The 22,954-nt window shown below is 38.6% G+C and overlaps 1 protein-coding gene across 1 annotated transcript in view; it reads right to left on the reverse strand.

Moving 5' to 3' along the window:
- The window catches only part of mGluR (metabotropic Glutamate Receptor), a 658,640-nt gene that overhangs the window by 379,707 nt on the left and 255,979 nt on the right, over positions 1 to 22,954 (reverse strand). The window contains exon 4 of the mRNA XM_083117726.1: positions 7,775 to 9,422. Within this exon, the coding sequence (XP_082973852.1) occupies positions 7,775 to 8,616 (842 nt within the window). The 5' untranslated portion in view covers positions 8,617 to 9,422. The remainder of the gene's footprint in view (positions 1 to 7,774; positions 9,423 to 22,954) is intronic.

Genomic DNA, 22,954 nt, shown 5'->3' on the forward strand with positions numbered 1-22,954 from the left:
CCCTGGAAAGTATTGTGCTGTACATATCAGTCGTCTACAGTAGGGATGGCCAAACGGATCCGGATCCGGGTCCGAAAGTTCCGGATCCGGATCCGAGAGTGTATCCCAATCCCATTATAATAAGGTATTATGATCTTCGATTACAAAGAAATTTTTCATTAGTTAGTCCTTCAAGATTTTTTTTCAAGTGTTGTTCCTAAAATACTTTGCTACGCATCGGCTAACACACTCGTGCACAAAAATAATCTTACTTGCTTAACATAAAATGTCAGAGGTGATTTTGTAAATTCCATTGAAACGAATATGTATTCATTCGAATGTATTGGAAATGGAAACACACATAAATGTGAGACATTCCATTCCAGGATGAAACCTTTAACACATTTAACAAGATAGAAATGTTATACAAAAATTATACAATTGTTCTAAAGTTACAGTTTTACAAATTAAAATAAAGCATTATAATATATGCAGTGTTATATAATTACAAAGTGTAAGACTAACAAGGGAGGTTATCTAAGGGCCCGCTCCGATTTCCATGAAACTTGGCAGATGTATAGAAGGGCCCAAAGGAAGAAATACGTGTTTTTCTGTTTCAGATAAAAAACTGTTTTAGTGGGTAACCCCCCCCCCCCCAAATGTCAAGATGAGGACAAATTGAAGTAAGAATCTGACTCCTGTGTTCCCCTCCGATTTCCATGAAACTTGGCAGGTGTATAAACGGACCCCAAGGAAGAAATACGTGTTTTTTTTTGGATTCGGCTAAAAAAAACTGTTTAAGGGGCAAACCCCCTCAAATGTCAAAATGAGGACAAATTTAAGTGGGCATTTGACCCCTGTGTCCCCCTCCGATTTTCCTGAAACTTGGCAGGTGTATAGAGGGGCTCAAAGGAAGAAATATATTTGTTTGTTTCGGCTAAAAACTGGTTTAGGGGGCAAAACCCGCCTCAAATGTCAAGATGAGAACAAATTGACTTGGGGATCTGACCCCTGTGTCCCCCTTCGATTTTCATGAAATTTGGCAGGTGTATAGAGGGGCCCTATGCCCCCTGTTTCTTCCTATGCCATATTTACGTGGTTTCAGGGTCAGATCCCTACTTCAATTTCTCCTAAGGATCCGGAACCAACCGGATTTCGGATCCGCCAGGATCCGTATCTGGCCATCCCTAGTCTACAGCTCTTGCTATTGTGCGAACTTACTGCTCGCGTTTGCTTGTTTCTTCGTCTGTACAGTAGTACCGTTCTGTGCGCTGCGTTGTTTAATGTATGGCCATACCGTTTATAGGATTTATTGGTCTCTTTTGCATTACTTCGGTTCGTTCGGCCATTTTTTAGTTCGGCCTACGGTTCGGTCCCGAGGTGGCCGAACTAGAGGGCGCCTACTGTGTTTAAACCGCTTTTCTACTTCTTCGTTTAATAACAACTTAACCAAGGTTTGAACCCGGGACCTATGGCTTCGTAGCACGGTACACAAAGCCACGGAGGTCGTGGGGAACAACATATGAGCACAAAGTGCAATTAAAGCTTGCTGTTTCTATAAAAAATTGAGTAGCTCTAAGAATACATAATCAATGTTTCTGGACAATTCTTAAATATATATCTATAAATTTATATAATTAAGATTTAATATAATTACTGCGTATTGAAATCTGTCAACTTAGAAAAACACGTCGACCTGACAATAATATGCATTTAGTGAGTGCTTCAGATTGGTGGCATATCAAATTATATTTTTCATTATTATTTCCCATGTGCAGAACGGTGATTTCTTTTATGAATGATGAAGTGCAACCGACATCATCAAAATGCCTTCGTTCTGGATAATGGCACATGAATAGCACAGTAGGAAGTGATCAGGATACCCATAGCGTGCTCCATTGTTTGCATATGTATGTGTCGTTTGTGCAAAACAAAATCGGAGAAAAATGTCATCAAGTGAAAATCCACGCACTTCACCGGATAATAAAAGCGATGTCAACTCATACAGAACACGAGACGTTAAAATGATATCATCTCCATAGCTGATTCCTCTGTATTATGCTCTCGAATTTTAGAGGAAGGGAAGCGTGCGGACTATTGAATATATTCATGCATACATCCATTAAGGTGCTTAATGGATTTTACTGCAAGTATGCCCGTAGATTTACAGGAAAAGTGTATATTTTACTATGTGGACGCATAAAGTTGCTGTAATGTGCAGAGTTGAATTTGAAAACAGAGAAAGGAGGAAAATGTGTGCTACCATGTGACAATAAACTCTTCAATTCTTGACAAGGTTTTGCAATCACGCAAAGTAATTCAATGAACCGACAAAGTGAGCACAATTAACATATATTTTATGGCTTCATAATCCTTACGATTATGCAGTCCTGCACACGAGATTTACATTTATAAACCTTAAAGAAGCTACCTTGAAACATGTATACATACTTTTGTAAATTTTTAGTATTTGATATATTTTATAGCCTTAGCAACGGAACGTAAGTGGACTTCATTTTGTTCATAGTTTTTGCTTGCTAATATGATTTATAGCTAAATCCTTACCAAGCACGTCACAAAATTGCTCGCAAAAGTAAATATAGAGTGAAATCAAAAAATCCATACCGGAATTGGCATTTTCCTCAACTTGCCGATAAACCTGAAGCATTTCATAGTGATGGTTTGAATGCAGAAGTTATTCCATAAGCTCTTAAAACCGGAAATTATGAAGGAGATGGGATTGAGGGAGCGAAAAAGATGCAAAATTTGCATAAATATGAGCATTATCTAAGATCGAAAATTTAAAGGTGACAGATCAAAAGGTGGGTGGAAAGTGTATGACAAGAAACAAGGAGACTAGAAAAAGTAGGAGAGAGATAAATTACACATGTATTAATTAAGTGGGTAAGATGAAATGTATATAGCTATCTAATATTTAGTTTTGAAATTATCCGTAAAGTTGTGAACACACTGGGAAGTTATGATCGTGTGTGTGTGTGTGTGTGTGTGTGTGTGAGTGTGTGAGTGATGTTTGGTAGATACATGAAAGGACACCATAAGGAATTATCGAACTTAAAAACCTAAATTTAACATACTATCTTATTATTTAAAGTTTACAAATTAGAATTCCAAATCTTTATTGGGAACTTATTTTATATTCTGTGACAACTGAAACATCGCAGCTTCCATAATTTAGCATTTAGGGCCATAGCCTAACAAGGCACGTGCGTGTATTCAGTTTTTCCATTAGTTTATAAAACACCATCCATTATTTGCAGAGGAATGGAACGCAACACAATAAACAAACAGTGTATTTAATGTCGGACCAACTAGATTTCCAGTGTAAATAAATAAACCCCTTGGGTATTTGCTGTAAACCTTAATACAAATAAATATCAATGATGATAACTAAACCAAAAGTCATTATATTTAAAATCTATTTATGTGGTATGTATTACATTTGCCAGCTCAAATGTGCGTGCCTTGTAACCAAAGGCTCCTGGGTTCGATACTCGGTGGAGGCACATTGCACAGTGTTGCGGATCCCACTTTAAACTGCGTGTCAAGTCCCGATTAGCCTGTCTGTGCATAAAGTGGACTTAAAACAAGAATTCAATTCACTCCGATGTGCATGCCTGGAAATAATAATACGCAGAGGTGTCAAAAAGTTCTCTCACCATGTTTTAGGTGAGCTAGGAATCTGGAATTTCACACAATTAAAGGCGTAAGAATGTACTGATTATTTTTTGTCCAAACAATTCCTCTCAAATTGGAGTTAGAACGTCGAGAGTAGAAGAAGATGTGCACAAAATTGATTATCGAGCAGTGATCCTGGTTTCTGCATCTACAAGGGACATCTGTGTAAATAATCCACGAAGATATAAAAGCTGTATATGGCGAGGAATATATAATGTGAGGAATATATAATGTGAGACTATCAAATGGCAAAGGGAAATCAACTATGGACGCATCCACCTACACGATTACCCAATATATCGACAGTCACAGGTGAAAATATCCGCGTGACTGTTAATTTCGTTACTGGGGAAGTAAATATCAGTGAGGGGTCAATTTCTAACATATTTTATGACATACATGAGTAAGTTGGCCGCACGAGTGGTTTCCCAGGTTGCTGGCGCATTACCAAAAACAGCAACACGTGGAATGTGCACAAAACGTTTTGGATCTCTGCCACAAGAATGAGGAGAATTTTTAAAGCAACTATTGTACCATGGATCCATGGTAGGTATATTTCTACAACCGCAAAACAAAATAAATGAGCAAAACGTTGAAAAATAGGACAACATTTGTGATAGTATTCATATTATATTATTTTCATTTTTGCAACGCACCAGCTAGTAATATCTTGATTTTTCACAAATATCACGAAATATGATTTACAGTCATACTGTTCTATATTGTCAGCTGTTTTGTGTTTATCAATGAGAGAAATTTTAAATATAACTTTAGGAGCAAATTGAAATGAATAAGTAAACAGACGAATGGCTATAAAACAGAAAATTGTTTGAACGGATAAAATTGTCTGCATAAATGGCTTCAATTTTTTGATTAAGTGTAAAACCCCTAAGAGGTTTTTATCAACTCATACAGTTACAATACTTTTACATTTACATTTCCTATAATATTTCCCATTTACTGAGTTTTCTAACTTCGCAGTATAATTAATTGGATTTCCTTAGAATAAAGTTTCAACCAAATATTTAATAACACAGCATAAGTGTAGTGGTTAGTCTCAGATAGGCTTATCGGGACTAGAACTATAGTTTGCACCACTGTGGAATATGCTTCAACTGGTAATCGTACCCATAATCTTGCGATTAATTTATGATAGCATTTATTCGGTACGAAGAAATTAATATATCCTAATGCTCACTATTTGACCGGTTTCCTCCAGTTATATTGTTTTGGTTTTATATTTGTGTGTTTTCAAAGCTTATTTTAACCACTATTTGGATTATGTTCTTTCTTCACTAGCGGTTCTACATAGCATATATATGTTCTCCACTCACTAAATGACTGCATCGCAGTTCAACGTAAAGAATGCTACGAATGAAAATTAAACAGTATAATTTACGAAATTGTTTGCAATGAACAAGCAAGAATTGTCCTAACTTTGGAGTGCTAGGATATGGGGAATGTTTGTTTGAATTTTGTTTTTTTAAGTCCATCACTGTATGCACAGAAAGACTCAACAGGACTGGATATACAGTTTAAAGTGGGATCAGAGCCACTCTGTGTCTCTACCGAGTATCGAACCCGGGACCCCTTGATTACAACGACGACGTTACCAAGGAGGCATGGCATTTGAAATGGAATGAATTAAAATTTAAAAGTACGTACATCGGCACATTTTGCACTCTTCACATCATACCTTATATAAAATCCTTGCCTGAAATTTAAAAATGGGATGTAAAAAAACCCTTAGCAGAATTCCGAAAGCCCATCTTTAAATAGGCCATTGCAGTACATCCACCGAAGCGCTCAGAACGATTGATGGTCGTAATCATATGCTTGAAATGTCAATCACAAACTGCAGTTCATAACCAACTCAATTTTTGCCTAATTTATGCATTATGCACGATAATTTACTGTAACAGGAAAAGCGTCAGAGAAATTCAAATCTTTATTTCAGTTGAAATGGAATTAAACATATAACATTGCATTTTTAGTAGTAAGTGTTAAATATGCTTCAGGAGGGTGTTAATTAGAATATTATTTTCTTGCTAGGTCGCAGTACACATATTCAATGACATCGATGCGAAAGATTAATGGAATAAAATTATAATGCCATTGTCACCGGTAAGACTTTATTGAAGCCGACATCTCTTAGTCGAAGACTCTTCGTTCCAAACTAAAGTACGTCGACAATTCGAACAACGCACTTGAATACCCTTAGATCGATACAATGATGAACGCAATCAATGTGCTGGAAAAGAAATTTTAAGAAGATATTTCGATGCATATTTCTCCCTCAAGGATAAATGCAACGACGGAACAGAGAAATGGATTCAGAGACAAAAGTAAAACAATTTTATCTTTTCAAAGATTCCAACAAATGTATTCCTTTTCGTTGTGCATGCGGTACTGGCAGAGGCTAAGAAAGTTTGGCCTTATTTTCTCTCATGCCTGGTTCCAAAAAATGTGGCAATGATCGATAAGACAACCTATTTGTAGAGAAGAAACATGATAATAAGTGGCGGAGTGATCAGCGTTACGTGCACGAAGCCAGAGGTTCGAACTCTGATCTGTTGCCATTTCATCAGTTTATCCTTCATTATCATCGCTGCGATTAACTCGAGAGGTTAAAAAGCAACGCAAAATAACCAATAAGAATAGGGAAGAAAAGGGAATTCTAGATTCAAACTTAGTTATCCAAAATTTTGTCACAGTAACTTGCGACAAGGGAAGAAGCGGAAGACATCTCATTAAGTACAGTCACCGGCAATGAAAATAGAACACAAAGATCCAGAAATACTCGGATTCTGCATAGCGTTATGAGTGTTGCCTAACTCTACAGCGATGAGCGAATTTTAATACCAAATCTTCAATACAAAATTCTGTCATCGCATTAGAATTAGGCAACACTCATAACGCCTTGCAGGGAAACGAGTATTTCAGGACCTAGGTTTCCCATTTTATTTTTATTGCCGGTGACTGTACATTCCAATGGAATCGTAATGAAACAACACTTATGCTAAACATCACTGTGTTTTTCCCGTAACTTGGAAATACGTGCCGTTATTATGAAGACACATATGCTAGAGTGTAATTTGACAAATAAATCATCTGCAATATTTTGTTGCTGCAGTACACTGGTTTGTCAGTTTCAGTCAGTAACAAAAATGTAAGTTATTGGCAATTAGAAATTCATAACAAATGCACAGAATATCCGATTGCACAATGATGCAGAACATTTAACACACATATGGTAACAGATGTTTATGCAATTATTACCAAGTATACACAATTCTTGTATGTGTAATGCTTATTGACTACGTTATGTCATTTCGCAGAAGAGGTGATTGAATGGTGACATATTTGCAACACAGATGAACTTATTTATATACTGATTTTGTTAAGTGATAAGGCTACTAGAACAAGTTGCAAAATTCTGGGTACTTTCAGAAAAATCATTACAGCCAGACATACGTATGCACAAAATACAAAATTGCGCACGTTTAATTAAATAAAAGCAGTGGGAAAGCAAAACACTGTATTATTTCTTTAGAACGTATTGTTGACTGACAAGTAGATATCCTTCCAAAAAAATGGCAGTACGGATTCTAAAAACGTACATACTTCCAGTTATATGTTTATTTCTTTTACTTTAGTTGATTCAGTAGTCACAAGCAATAGAAGCGAGAAATTCAATTGGCAAGATCTTGAAATGATATACAAAGAATTTCAATTGCTGCTTAAGTATTTTAATTAAATATTTCGGTAAGTGACAGACAATTATATTTTGCTTACCTTGATATTTTTAAACGAAAGGAAAAATGTATTTTCGTAAAAGTTTTAATCTAATAATTGAAAATCTCATCAAGTTAATTGAATGTCTTCTGTGTGTGTTATTTGTGTTCACAAATGCATTTCAGTCATCAAATATGCTTGCATTTACTACCAAACTGTGCCTATTTCCTTTAAATGTAATTAGTACATGAGAGGCATAGTCAAACACAAATATAGAAAATATGAAACCCAATTCGCAGAAACGTTTCTCCTCTAAATATATATTTGTCACTAAATTTAATTAAATGTCAGTAAATATACTTACTTAGCATCTTCAGCTCTGGTGAAAAGTATTACTCCACGAGCGTTTGGTTTCTTGTTAAGCTTGTTGATGACTGATTCGAAGACACGATCATCGGCTGTACTAGGAACTTTCTCTTGAAGTGCGATGCACACATTTCTCTCCGTTGCCTCCTGATGTAGTACCTCGAGGCCGGATTCGCCATATGAACCCTCGGAAGCAATGATGGACACGTATGACCAGTTGAGCATCTTCACGATATCGACAAGGACAATGGCTTGGAATGTATCGGGGGGAACAGTCCGTGCGAAAAAGGCAAACCTGGATTTATCACTTAGTGCTTTAGCGGTAGAAGCCGGGGAGATTTGGGGAATATGAAAAAGGCGAAGGAGATTTGCTACTTGAGTAGATACGGAACTATATGAACCACCGACCACCCCAACTACAGGACCCGCTGCGTCTAGTTTTTGCTTCGGTGACGATCCATCTGGACATTGAAGCGTCGATGTGTCCAAGTTGTTCAGGGACATTCGAATGAATTCCAATGATTGGTTGAGGGCGTAAGTGTCTCTGGAGCATGTGTCCAGAATGTTCACCCCGAGCTTAATATCTGGTAGGAGCGACGAGTCATTGTTGATGGTATCTACCGCGAACATCATAGCTTCAAGTCTTTGGACGCCTCTGTTGTACACCTTAGGGCCACAGTGAGTCTTTTCGCCTTTCTCGTGAACAGGAAACAGTCCACCTAGTATAATGTCGCCAGCAACCTTCACGGAAGATTCTGTCTGGCGCCCAGTACCGACCATAGACGACAGAAGGATGAAAATGATAACGATGGGATGTGTGCACCTGATCTGAATTGCCATGATTCATACGAGCCCTGGGCTCCCTCCTTGGATCAAGGAACAGGGAGGACGATACTCCAACCAGTGTTCGCTGGCTTCAAAAATTCCGCATGATGTCCAGTATCCATATGCAACGGAGGTAATTGTTGCCTTCGAAAATCCAATTTTCATCAGAGCTCTTCCGTCACGCGGCAAACGCAGCTGCGATACTACATTTCGGTATTTGACACGGTGTTGAACGATGGGTCGAAAAGTGTGTTTGGATTGGTCGCTGACACAGAAGTGATTATCTCATGCATATTTTCATCAATTTTGCCGGGGAAATTATGTGGAGCACGCACAGACACAGTCGACGACACTAATACGGGGAAACACGGGTGGAAATGGGAATCGTGAAACGTTTAATCCGGCGACAGGGAAAAGAAGAAGCTGTTTTCCGCCCGTCCATGTCTCGCTCGCCTCCTGCAGAAGCAAGAGTTGACACAAAACTTCAAAGGCTAGAGCATTTTTTTTTATGTCAAAGAACGATTTTAGGTGAGTTGGCAGCTATGCAGAGCGTTAAAATTGCGCCTCTGAATATAAAAACTGAATTATCCAATAGCTAACGGGAAGGGAAGAAAAGAGAGAAGCATTTTTTTTTAGGTGAATTCCTGAAACTGGTCTTCCCGCGGCCCGAATTTATTCCGTGACAAGAGGGATGTTTTGTTCCTATTAACTCAATTATTGAAATTCTCGTAAAATAGTGGTCGTAGAGAGGAGGTACTTGAAGAGAGCCAGGCGAAAATTGGATTGTAAGATGGGATGTCAGTACCAAATTATCGAAGACTCTGAAAAAGAGAGAAAACAAGTTTTATTAAATATTTTTGAATTTCATACACAACAAATATATTTATAGAATACAATGTCGATACCAAGTAATTACAAATTTGTTTAATTTACTTTGAATTTATTTTAAAACTATAAAGTATAATGCACATTCTGCCCTCCTTAGCCAAAAAGTTTTCGAAAACTGAGGAAGGAACTATGATCGGTATAATGTCTTCCTAAATATTGTTTAAAGGTAAAACCAAAAGATAAACGTAGCTATGTTGGGTCTAATAATGTTCACGAAATCATGTGAAGTAGGCTTCAATCATTTTGGCTTAGCTGGACAATATTTTGCATAATTTATACAGTTTCTACAACTAGAAACTTAATTATTGAATGAAGGAGCCTATACAATGTATGAATGTAGTTCATACTTTTTTTAGAGCATCCTCGATGGCGCAGTGGTAGCGTCGTCGCCTTGTAATCAAGGGGTCCCGGGCTCGATACCCGGTGGAGGCGCATGGTGGTTCAGATTTCACTTTAAACTGTAGGTTCAGTCTCGATGAGCCTTACTGTGTATAAAGTGGACTTAAGACACCAAATCAAAAATCAATATTCATACTTTTTGAACGAGATCTATCTTTTCTGCTTCTGATCCATAAAGGCCGTTGTTGTTGTTGTTGAGTTGGTGTTTTAAGTCCACTTTATGCACAGTAAGGATAATCGGGACTGGACCTACAGTTTAAAGTGGGATCCGAACCACTATGTGCCTCCCTTGATTACAAGGCAACGACGCTACCTCTGCGCCATCGGGGAGACCACACAAAGGCCGTTGTATGAAAACTTAAAACGTGAATACATTTCATGCATTATACGAGGGTTGGGGAGTAAGTCATGGCAACCCACTCGACAATCAAAGGATGTATTAAAAATTTGTTAGATGAAACTGAAAGAGTATCCATTATGGATATTTTGTTGGTAGGAATCATGAAAGAAAACCCAAGCAACCCTGTAACATACACATGTATTAATGTACAAGTTACAAAAACCTGTCTGACCCTGTGACACACATGTGCACATGTTACAAAAACTTGTCTGATTATGACAAAACATATCCTGAGCGATATGTTTTGGTTACTTGAAAGTGATGTTTTGTTGTTATAACAGATATTTTTTTACAAATACCAATTATTACTATAATTTATGATAGCTACTTTTTTAATGAAATATTATCGTTTACCAAAAAACATGTAGAAAAGAAAATGTAAAAACTCGAATTTATAAATACGTACAGCAAGAAACAATCTTCTCATTTTAAAGTGTGGAGGCAGAAAGATCACACATGTAAAATGATTGTATATATCTTATTAGTAAACCTCAAGACTGAGCGTGGCCATTAGTGAACATAGCATCAAGAGAAACTGGTCAATTTATAGAGCATGGGTGTTGCCTCTTGTTATATCCAATTGCCGTTATAAATGGAATTATTTCCTGGCAAAATGTCCAGAAGCATTAAAGTTGGGCTTACTGGAAGTACAAAATACGTCACGAAATCGAAAGAGTCAAATATGCAAGTTTATTATATCTGACAAGAATGCCAGATTAAATTTCCCTTTCATGTAGTAATTTTCTCGCCACTTCGCCCTCATCGTAAATTCTTGGCATTTTAATAGAATCACTTAAAGAAAAAACTCTAAATCACACAGAATGTATTGCTACATGTTACCTTTGTTGTATTATTAAAAATTTAAATCGGAATGATTAAATGTGATTAGTTTCGAAAAAAAATACTTTTATAATCTTCAGATCAATTCTATTATTACTGTAATCGTCATTAACCGCGGATGACTCACGATCACGGACTCACGATCCATTAAATCAAACCAAAGCCAAATCATGTGAAAATCAAAGATGATGTAATGCAGCAAGTATAGAGCGACCACATGGAAAAAAAAACCCTTGGACGAAAAGTCACCGCACAGCTTTCCCTTCTTTCGTTCGGCTCGGGCCATAAGGAAGCATTGTCCACTCTCCCCCTCCCCTCCTCGCGGCAGTACGGTACACAGGAGTCGCGGGTCTGCCCAGGTTTCTTTGCTTGCGGTTCCACTATACACTCACTAACACTTCTGGGTTAAAACGATTCCATTGAAATTAAATGGGACCAGTGGCGGCTCGTGGTCTGGGTCTGTGGGTGTGCACCTTGGCCTCGCGCCCAGAAGAAGTGTTATTCCCACTCAATTATTCCTGCCCGTTTCTGCTAATCGCATTTGCAATCCAAGTTATGACGCACCTTTCCCTGATGATGAGACAATAGCAGAGATATATTTCATGAAAATTTAAAAAAAATAAGGTTTATTACAAAATCGAAATACCCTAGTGATTTTTTTTTAATCGGTCACGAGAGAAGATGTGTTGTTTTGTCTCTTTCGTGAAATGTAGAAAATTCAGCATTCGACGACCTGACAAAATCACTCGCAACGCTATACCGATAAACTGCTATGGTTTCTAAAGGATAATAATATTGCCATAATTTTGTGTAATTGCCATGTTTTAATAATGTATATTATCTTTCTTCAATGTAAATATGTCCCATCAGAAACCCAAGTTTAATGCCACATAAACATTTCATCGTACACTTAAGTTAATTATCATTTTTAATGTACTTATTCACTTTAGTCATTGTAATGAGGATCCTCGAAACCCTAATCAAATGCAACAAGTTCTTGCCAACAACTCTGCAAAAATTATCTCAAATCAGTGACATAATAGTACAGTTTACAGATTCTCGTATGCACTGAATAAAGAATTGGATTGACTGTTCTTTGACAAAAATACAAGATTAAACTTTGATTATTTGAAATTTTCGTTGAACTTCCAAATACAAGTCAGAGCGTCTAAATGCACCAATTCCTACGACAATGTGAATGTTTTTAATTCAAACCGCTGACATTTTATAAAACTAACGTATTCCACTCATCGAATCTGGCCTTGCATGGTTGATTAGTAAGCTCGTCACTACACGCCACACCCTTTCCCTTCCTTTCCCGCCCGCCCTCATTCGGATTTCAATTCGTTGCTCAGAACCGCGTGAGGTGAGAGAGATCAAAATTTCCCTTGCTGGGAAAAGAATCCCTCAATTTGCAATGATGCATGGGTTGTTCTCGACTCCGTCATACGGCTAGGAGTGGAAAGATTGCAACACTACATGAAGAAGAGGGAACAGCGCATGTCCGTTGCTACTATGTCACAATTCTTTGTGCGAAGCGAGTCCGAAAGCCCTTGATCCAAGCCAGAGGAGCCTTTCTTTTTCCTCTACCCGCTGAACACAGCGCCATTTCGATGTGCAGCCAGGTACAGCTGTGTGCACTTCCCAATTGTGTTCATGCCGCCCATCCGACGCGAGGGACTCACATATAAAAGCTGACGTAAGGAAGTAAATGGAAGGTAATGTGGCCCGGGAACATTTGCTGTTTTGAAGAAATGGCTTTCAATGAATAAATATAATAAAAATCAATTACATTGCACATTTATTTGGGTGTGGACTTGCGAGTGCGCGAATAGGCAGCAGCCGCTACTGAATTGGACTATTGCAATCCAGAAGTGTCCATGACTGTACAAAGTGTATTGCACATTGATATATGCCAGCCTTCAAGGCGGAGTGGTTAGCAAGCCAGAAGTCCTGGGTTCTAATATTATCGTTCTCACCATTAGCCTGGAGAGGTAAAAACGCGACGTAAAATAAAATAGAAACACATTCCATACAATTCTTCCTATAGCCGTTCTACAGAGTGTTTCAAAAGACGCGCAACCCAAATTTTGAAAATTTATATGATAAAAACCGTAAGAGATATTTACAGGGTCTGTATTTTAAGTAATGAGAATATTTTTTTCTGCCGCGACTAGACGTCAGAGCGCGCTGGGACCGGTTGGAGTCGGTAGTGGGGGTGTGACCTTGAAAGCGCTCCAAGCGGCAGTTGCCTGCTGGCGTCCGTTGAGGCATGATCACGCGTGGCGTGGACGTCTGCAAAGTAGTGTGTGCAAGAGCAAAATGCAGCAAAGCATGGAACAGCGGTACGCCATCAAATTTTGTGTGCGCCTTGGAAAATCTGGTGCAGCAACGCTGGAAATGATTCGGCAAGCGTACGGCAGTGACAGTTTATGACAAGCGCAAGTGTTTCGGTGGCACAAAATCGCTAGGACTCGATAAAATGGTTGTTCACAAAATCATCACCGAGGATCTTGGGATGAGAAAAATTTGCGCCCAACCTCGTCCCGAAAGTTTTGACGAACGAGCAATTGCACAACCGCGCGGTCGTGTCGCAAGATCTTTTGGAACGCATTGAAGACAACCCGCAGTTTTTTAACAATGTCATTTTGGAGATGAAAGTTGGATCTTCGAGTACGATCCCGAAACCAAACGGCAGAGCACCGCATGGCACACTCCACAGTCGCCTCGACCAAAAAAGGCGCGCATGTCCAAGTCCAGAATCAAAGCATTGCTGATCGTGTTTTTCTACAAGAAAGGTGTGGGCCACGCGGAATTTGTGCCTGGAGGACAGACAGTCAATGGCTCCTTCTACGTGGGGATGTTAAAAAGGTTGAAGAGACGGGTCAACCGAGTGCGACCAGAAATTGCCGCCGATTGGAAGCTCCATCATGACAATGCGTGCGTACGACGCGTGGAAAACTCGCCTGCAGAAGTGTGTTGACGCTCAAGGGGCATACTTTGAAGACTACTAAAGGTTTGTAGCGATATCTGCAATAAATTTTGTTTTCTGGATTTATTCTCATTACTTAAAATACAGACCCTGTACACCGAGTTTGCTGCATTATAAAGCCTCACCCATTGAGATAATTTCAATGCTTAACATTATCGATTTATTCCATGCAGAAAATTAAATAAATTAATAACTGGCGGAAGGCAGCGTTAACATTTTTCCAGAAATGCTCTTTTGAGTGAGAAAACTATATAAGAAATTATCGGAGAGTCATAATTAGACGTCTAATGACTGATGCCATGTCAGTTTGTCATTTGCAACCAATAATGATCATGTGCAGCAATTCATGGATTTTTAACTGGCGATTTTTTATGGGTTGAGTGGAAAAGTGTCATTTGTAGTCATATGTCCGTAGCTGGCACAACTAGCAGGTCGAAATTTTGTCACCAGACGCACGCAACACGTGCCTAAGTATTGGCCATACATTTACGTGAAAAATCATGAATCATGATTTTGTACCGACATTTGACTCTTGAGACCAGGCTGCTCCTGGCTACTCTGAATTTTCTTCGCTCACGCTTCGCCACTGCAGTGCACGGATGATTCCGCATGGCGTATTCATTGGAGCAGTGTGTGTGCATTGTTGAAGAGTATTTTACTACTGATTCTTGCACTCATGTGCAAGAGGTTTTCCAAGAAAAATACCCTACTTCTGCTGTACCTCACAAAGCAACTGTTTTACTACTCAGGGACGTCGGAACTTATTTTGGAGAGGGGGGGGCAGATTTTCAAATCTATCAACCAGTTTTTAGAATATACGTATATATATATGGGGGATGAGATTGTAAAAACTGGTTGATATACATACATACATATATATATATATATATTTGATACATAAATAATAAATATATACTTTTTGAATATATGAATATCCACAGTGGCGAAGCCTCATAAGAGATAAGGGAAGGCCCAGAGACCTCTATTACGGAATATTTTCTTACTTATAATTCCATTAAACGGTGCTTAATACATGAAAACTGAAATTTTTGGTCTTAACTATAATTACCGCAAATTTCCACCCCTGCCTGGTACTCGATCTTCGCATGCAGTGAAGCATGTTGGTATTGAGGCATTCCTTTAATGATTAGTAACATAACTGAGAACGCACTATTTTAAAAAGGGTGCGAAGTACACGTGCAAACGTATTGAGAAAATCCATGTTTTTGAAGCTTTCTGATCGATGTGTTAAAAAGAAAGTTGCCGTTCTCATTTACCATTTCATCATTTTATAAATCGTAGTATAATTTTAAGAAAAACGTCGTATACTAAAGAAGAATTATATGAATGAAAGAGTTAAAAGGAAACAATTTAATGATAGATTTAATTTATTTTACTTCACTTTTCTACTATTTTTGGCTGATTGCGAAGGCAGTCTGAGATTGGGGCAATATCGTATATTTTATTTGGTAAGCGCTATATTTTTCATATTTCAACATATGAAACATTTCTGATTCTAAAATGGCGTAACAAAATGATTCTTTCACCTTTTACTGATATTTTCAAATCCCAGACTGATCTTCAGAGATTAAGATTAAGAAATGAAATTATCATAAATTTTAGAGTATTTTTAGGCTAAAGTCTTGCAACGAAGGATTTAAAATATAGTGTATGGTTGAAGAGGGCCGAGGTGTCAAATATGGGGAAGTCGCCAGGCTACGCCAACAGCTTTAAAATGAGATATTTTGATCTGTAATTATCGAAGCAGCTAGGTACTTGGTATTGCGTTTGAATGAAATCAGTCTGAGCTTTACATGTCTTTTCAGATCAATGGCCTCTCCTAGATGTTTCAGATTTGAGAGAGGAACTTAAGACTGAAGGCGATCTCACCCACTACCCCCTCCCAACCCAACCCTGAGAAGTCTAAAATATCGATCATGTCTCGATCTTGCCACCTAAACCTAACCTCCTAACGTAAAAATAAATCACCTGTGAACATAAGAGTGAACGGTGTTACCTCTCTCTGAGGTCTAAAACACTTTTAATAAATCTAAATAGCCAAGAAATAAAAGTTCATCCCTTCCCACGAGAGGAGGTGGTTCATACACTCCACAAAGTTTTGCAGCGTTAAAGCCCGAAGGGGCAGAGAACTGATTCTGTATCGGAACGATACTTGTCCGTCTCTAGTCTCGTCTTTTTATGTCCTTTCGCACAGAAAATATAATTAGTAAAGACAACGTAAGGAGAGAAGTAAAACTTACCAATCTCTTGATTCTATATCAGGCGACTAATTGCAGTGCACTGATGCGCGATCTTGCAGTCGGTCTACTTTCTGCAAATGATTTAAGTGCATATAAACTATATGTGCACAGTTATATCGCTTGGTATGGAAGGAAATCCAAACTCAGCACTACAATTTGCAGAGTAAATGCCGAAACACGCCTTCTGCAGTTATTCTATACTCTTAACAATGACCGGGTCGTCTGACCAAGTCTAAATTTGGAAAGGGACGGGGAGATTAGTCTAGGCTTGAATTTCCAAGAACATACAAGATGCACCTTTTCTCATGTCCAATGACCTTTTTTACAGCAAGGGGTCTCTAAAGAAAGCTCGATGTTCGGAAAGTGCACCGGAAAACTTAAAGTTAATCTGTCCTCTGTACCCCTTCCCGGTGCATTGTTATATGCGAGCGCACTTGTAAGTACAAAACCTTGCAGGCTTCAAAGCAAAACTGGAAACAGAAGCAGAAAATTCCTACGAGGATACTTGATTTGCAGAGACCTGACTGCGATGGCACGCGCTTCTTGTTGTTAACGGAAACTTGAGTGCACGTTCACAAATCTAGTGCAAAAATATTTTTCCAAAATTTCTTCACAACCAAGATAAGTTGAAATATATGTAGTCTCATTTTTTAGGGCGCGACTGGGGGGAGGGGAAGCAAAAAGACAACCTTGCCCTTCCTCTGTGGCCTCTTAACATCAGGCAATAATGAAAGCACTTTAGAGTAGAGGCGGAACAACCAAGGGAGGAACTTTCATTTCTTGGCCATTTAAATTTATTAAAAGTATACTGTTTGTTTTAAACGTCATGTTCCGAGCTGATTGGTTCACCGACCGCATCTGTCCAAAATAGAAGCGACGAATTTCTAAGCGAATAATTCCACCTTACACTTGATTTGCGGAGACGTGGCTGCGATTCTTATCTGCACATGGATCTTTCTGTCATGTACTTCTTGCTGGTATCGAAACTTGAGTTCACGTTCATTTAATTAGTGCAAAATATTTTTCCAAGTTGGAAAAAATATAACATCATTTTTAGCACGCGACCGGCGACCGAGGGGGGGGGGGGCAAAAATATTATCTTGCCCCTCGATGATGAGTGGAGGGGTCAAGTCGCCCCCTGCCCCCCACCCCCGGTTCCGACGTCCCTGTTACTACTAGTGCGTCGATTTCTAGAAACCGGAAGTGTATGTGACAAAACAAGAAGTGGTCGCCCATCCGTTTTAATCCTTGCTGCAGTGGAGGATGTTCCTCCAACCTAAAGCCCGAGGGAACTTGAGTCCCAAGCGGACTTGTCACTTTCCAGTGCTCATAGGGCTGTCGAGAAAATTACCCTAAAACCCTAAAACCATATCGTGTTTGCGCTCTTCAAGAACTGCGACACCGTGATAAGGATAAATGGTTGAAATACTGCAGGTGGTTTCGATCTCTCATCGAAGAAATTAGCATGAGAATTCTTGATTCCGTTTTTTTTTACTGATGAAGGTTGGTTTCATTTGAATGGTTATGTAAACAGCCAAAACAGCAGAATATGATCTTCTGAAAATTCTCATGTGGCGAACAGTGGATGGTGTTGTATACTGAGATATCATCACTCAATTTATTTCCCTTCTTCAAGAGGATGAACGCGAGTTTTCAGCAAGATGGCTGTACCTACCATACCTCCAACGATACTATGGCATTTTTGCACGAGTTTTTTCATTGAAGGATTATTTCCAAAATCTTTTGGCCCCGAAGATCACCAGATTTATCCTCTCCAGATTTATATCTTTGGAGGTACTTTAAAGAAGTGGTTTACAGGACACACCCAACCACCCTGCAAGAATTAATAACAAACAATGAAATGCAATTTGGAACATTTACGAGGAAACACTTCACTGAGTATTAACCAATATGCTTAGAACAGTGCGAGCATGTATCCATGAGGAGGACACCCATTTGGAGCATCCCCTGTAAACGTGACACGTTTGCTATTGTTGTCAGACTGTCTCTCTTTTCCGACTTGACAACAATCAACAATATCAAATAACAACAAATGATCCCAGAAATTGTTAAAAGGTGGTATTACTGTTGAAGATCATTTCTCAGATGTTTTCAACAAATTAACAATGTTTATAAAATATTGTAATTATTTGGAAAAAGGATAACATAAATTTATTAAGCCAGATATAGCCTACATGATTAGTTTAGTGGTTTAATAGGAACAATTAATGTCGAAATTGTAATAATAATAACAGAGTAGACGTGTAGTAGCCGCATTTATGACTCGGCCTTACCATTTACGAACAAGCTCCCGTCAGCTGTGTTGGAACGACAAGGTTACCAGGTGCGTAAAAATTTACACTTAAAAGTCAAATTTCTGAGCAAAATTAAGAGTTTGATTATTCGCATAAATGTATGGCCAGTACTTAGGCACATGTTGCGTACGTCTGATGACAAAATTGTTGTTTTATTAGTCAAATTAGATATATTATACAATGAAAGTTCATACACTTGTAAACCAGAACGACAGATTAAACACACGTTGCAGACGCTGTTCTTCTAGAAAAAAAAAAAAACAAGATACACAGACCATAGTCTATTAACAGACTAACAAAACATCGTAGGCTACATGCAGTGTCTCATCTCTTGATTTTATGTGTGTCGTTGCTATATACCAACACACCTCCTAAATGACACAATAAAAAAGGTAAAGTGCTCCCCTGTGCATAGCACTACGCCATGAAGGCGTATAGGGGTAACGCCCCACACTTTCTTGATCCGGTTGTGAGTGTGGGTGATGTGATCAGCATCACGCCCCTGATCGCCTTTACCCCCCAGGTTTCCCCCAAGTATCCATGTTATTCGACGCTGGGTGTTAGAAAAGTTCCCGGATTTGAACCGGCCGCCGGGGATCGAACCCGGACCTTTAGCATGGTAGTCAGACGCGTTACCGACTGAGCCACCGCGGCCACAATAAAGTATGCAATTTTAAATGACATTCAAGTTACATCAAAACCCATTAATCTACAAATTTCTTTCGTTCTTACATCTTGTAATGGTTTTGTCAAAATATCAGCAATCATAATATCTGTTGGACAATACTTTAGTGTTATTTCACCATTGTGGACTAAATTTCGAACAAAATTATATTTTACACCTATATGTTTTGTTCTAGTGTTTACCTTTTCACTTTCAATCATTTTAATACAGCTTTGATTGTCTTCATACATTACAATTGGTTCAGTACAATCATCTTTCATTTCCTTGATTAATTGTTTAATCCACTTTGCTTCTTGACAGGCTTCCAAAACAGCAATATATTCTGTTTCCGTAGAAGATAAGCTTACACATGTTTGTTTCTTACTCGCCCAACTCATTACACTACCTTTGTATTTAAATAAATATCCACTATTTGATTTTCTATCATGTAAATCATTTCCCCAATCTGCATCTGCATACCCTATTAATTTACTATCTCCTTTATCTTCCTTGCATCCAAGTTTTAGTTTGTACAACTTAGTCCCTTTCAGATAAGATAGAACTCTCTTTTCTTCAGTCCAGTCTAACTGTGTTGGTTCTTTTGACTCAATAATGATACACTTGCAGCTATATATGGTCTTGAATTCACACTTGCGTATAATAATGCGCCTATTGCTTTACGATAGTACTCATTATTTTTTAGTAAGTCTGATGTATTTCCTTTTTTCAAATATCCAGTGTCTATTGGAACTTTTGATGTCCTTCCATCTTCCAATCTGAACCTTTTTATTAATTTCTCAATGTAGTTGGCTTGATGAATAAGAAATGTTCTTTCTTCATTCCTTTCAACTTGTAATCCCAAATAATGATTTAGTTTCCCTAAATCCTTAACTTGAAATGTATGGGACAAAAGTTTCTCAATATCAGCAATTGAAGGTTCATTTTCACTTGCAATCAATACATCATCAACATAAATTAATATATATACTAATTTTCCACTTATTTCTTTTGTGTACAAACAAGAATCTGCATTACCTCTTTTGAAACCAATTGACTCAAGTGTCTCATTTAACTTATGGTTCCATGATCTAGCAGTTTGTTTCAAACCATAGATAGGTTTATTTAATTTGCAAACTAAATGTTCTTTCATTGGTTGTTCATAACCCTCTGGTTGTTTCATATACACTTCTTCTTGTAGTTCCCCATATAAAAATGCTGTCTTTATATCCAGATGCTTTACTTTCATCTTTCTTTCTCCTGCAACTGTAAGAAGTACTCTCAGTGTTGTTTGATTTGCTACATGTGCAAATATCTGATCATAATCATCCCCAAACTTTTGTGAGTATCCTTGTGCCACTAACCTAGCTTTAAAACGTGAAACTTTTCTTTCAGAATCTTCTTTTATTTTGTAAATCCACTTACTTCCTATTATCTTCTATCCTTCTTGTATTTGAACTAGATCCCATGCAGCGAGTTCATTTCTTCTTCCATAGCATCTTTCCATTTTTCTAGGTCAGGTCCCGTAACTGCTTCTGCATATGATTTTGGATCTTCTTCACTTGTAGTAATACACTCTTCATTATTATCAATAACCACCTTTTGTGCAAATCTTGCTGGTAACTTCCCTTTTGTAGTACGTTCAGATCTCCTTATGGTTTCTGATATAGGTTCCTGCTTCTCTTCATGTTTCACTACAGCTTCTGTGTTTGGCAGTTCCATTTCCACTTCATGTTCAGTATCCTGTTCATTTTCATGTTCACTTCAGTTTTCATTCTTTGAAACTGGAGTTGAATGGCTTGGAGCTTCAATAAATACACAATCCCAGCTAATGGTAATTCTAATTGTAGTCACATCTAACAACCTATCGCCATTTGTATTTTCTTCATATCCCACCAATATAAGTTTCTTTGCTGTTACATCCAACTTCCGTCTTTTCTCCTTTGGTATTAAAGTATATGTAATACTTCCAAAGTAGTACGATAAAGCCGCTTCGCCAACATCAAGTGGGTCTCAGTGTTGCCAACCCACCCCAAGAAAATTTCACCATTGATATTTTACAGGCGAAACTAACCTACAAATAGGAGTTGGCAACACTGACTAGTTGCTTCTCAGCGTCTTGGAAAACGTCTTAAGACAAATATCTTAATCTTTAAGAAAGTCGACTTCCTGTATGTCAAGATGTTACTTACGGCCTGTCAAGAAAATTTTCTTAAGACAAATATCTTAATATGTTTTTCCAAGATATTGATTTTCTTGGCTCCTAATTGAGCTAGGATGATGATTTTAGGTTTGTTGGATAGGATTCGACGAGAACTATTCGACTGGCAAATAAAATCGATTCTACCCCCCTCCATTTTTTTCTAGCATACTGATCTATTGAATGCTAACCAAACCTCTTGGGAGGCAGGGCTCTTGTAACGCCACGGGTCCTCCACATGTATGTATGTATGTATGTAATGCAAGAATAGCATATACATAAATAACACACACCAAACCCAGCACCATCGTGAATTAGCCTTCCAAGCATTTATTTTGTGACACTCCACTAAATATATAAAAAATAACATACCCCACAAATATTTTTCAACAAGATGCAATCTGTTCAAAAGACACTGCCGTGTCTGTGTACCTGGTAAGCATGTGACCGCTACAGAACCATGTCCCAGGTGCGATAAACATATCACTATTGGTCATCTGAAAAGGCATATGACAACATGCAAAGTCGTCGGAGCACCGTCGACCAGCTCGACCAAGAGAAAAGCGAAAGCCGACTCGCCACCATCCGCCAAACGTGTCAAGCTAGTTGCGAAAGCGAACCAGTCTGCTTTCGAGTGTTTGTTAGAGGACTTTGTCCTCACTTCGGAGGGCTCATGTGACATGCGTAGCTTTTTGGAGAACGTGCAAGCCAAAATTATTTCCATCCTCAATGATGCGCTTGCAACGCAATCCACCAAATTCTACGCATCGCTATGTTGCCAGTACAAGAAGCCGTCTGATGAAATTTATAGCTTCTACCACAATAACAAGGCAAAGACGCTGCATCTGGCTGATGTCGACAACCTAAAGGCCATCTACAACGAGTTTGCCGAGGAGCTGGTGGCCAAGCAGGAGGAACATCAAGCTGTGGGCTCAGGAGGTTCGCTCTGTGGTGAACCTCACGAACTGTGTATCAAACTTAACAAGTTTGTGCCTCTCTCCGCGTCCAGCTACGTCCTCTTGCCACGTACCATTGCGGCAAAGAAGGCTGTCCTGAATATTCAGAACAGTGACGCCAAGTGCTTTCTCTGGTTGGTGCTTGCAGGGTTGCACCCTGTCCACTGGAAAAAACAACCACGCTGAGTTAACCACTACAAGCAGTACGAGCCAGAGCTGGAAGATGCGATGGTTGGGATCGACTACCCGGTGGAGGTCTCGGATATTCGCAAGTTCGAGGCCCGTACACACAACCCGCAGTTGGCTATCAATGTTTATGGCCTCACTGAGAAAAATATGGTGTACCCTATTCTGGTAAGCGACGTAGACAACAATGATGCTCGAGAAATCCATCTTTTACTCATGAAGGATGAAACTCGCCATCACTACACTCTTATTCGC

This window comes from Lepisma saccharinum, chromosome 2 (assembly GCF_977018435.1).
Source record: "Lepisma saccharinum chromosome 2, izLepSacc3.1, whole genome shotgun sequence".
In the NCBI taxonomy this organism is placed as follows: Eukaryota; Metazoa; Arthropoda; class Insecta; order Zygentoma; family Lepismatidae; genus Lepisma; species Lepisma saccharinum.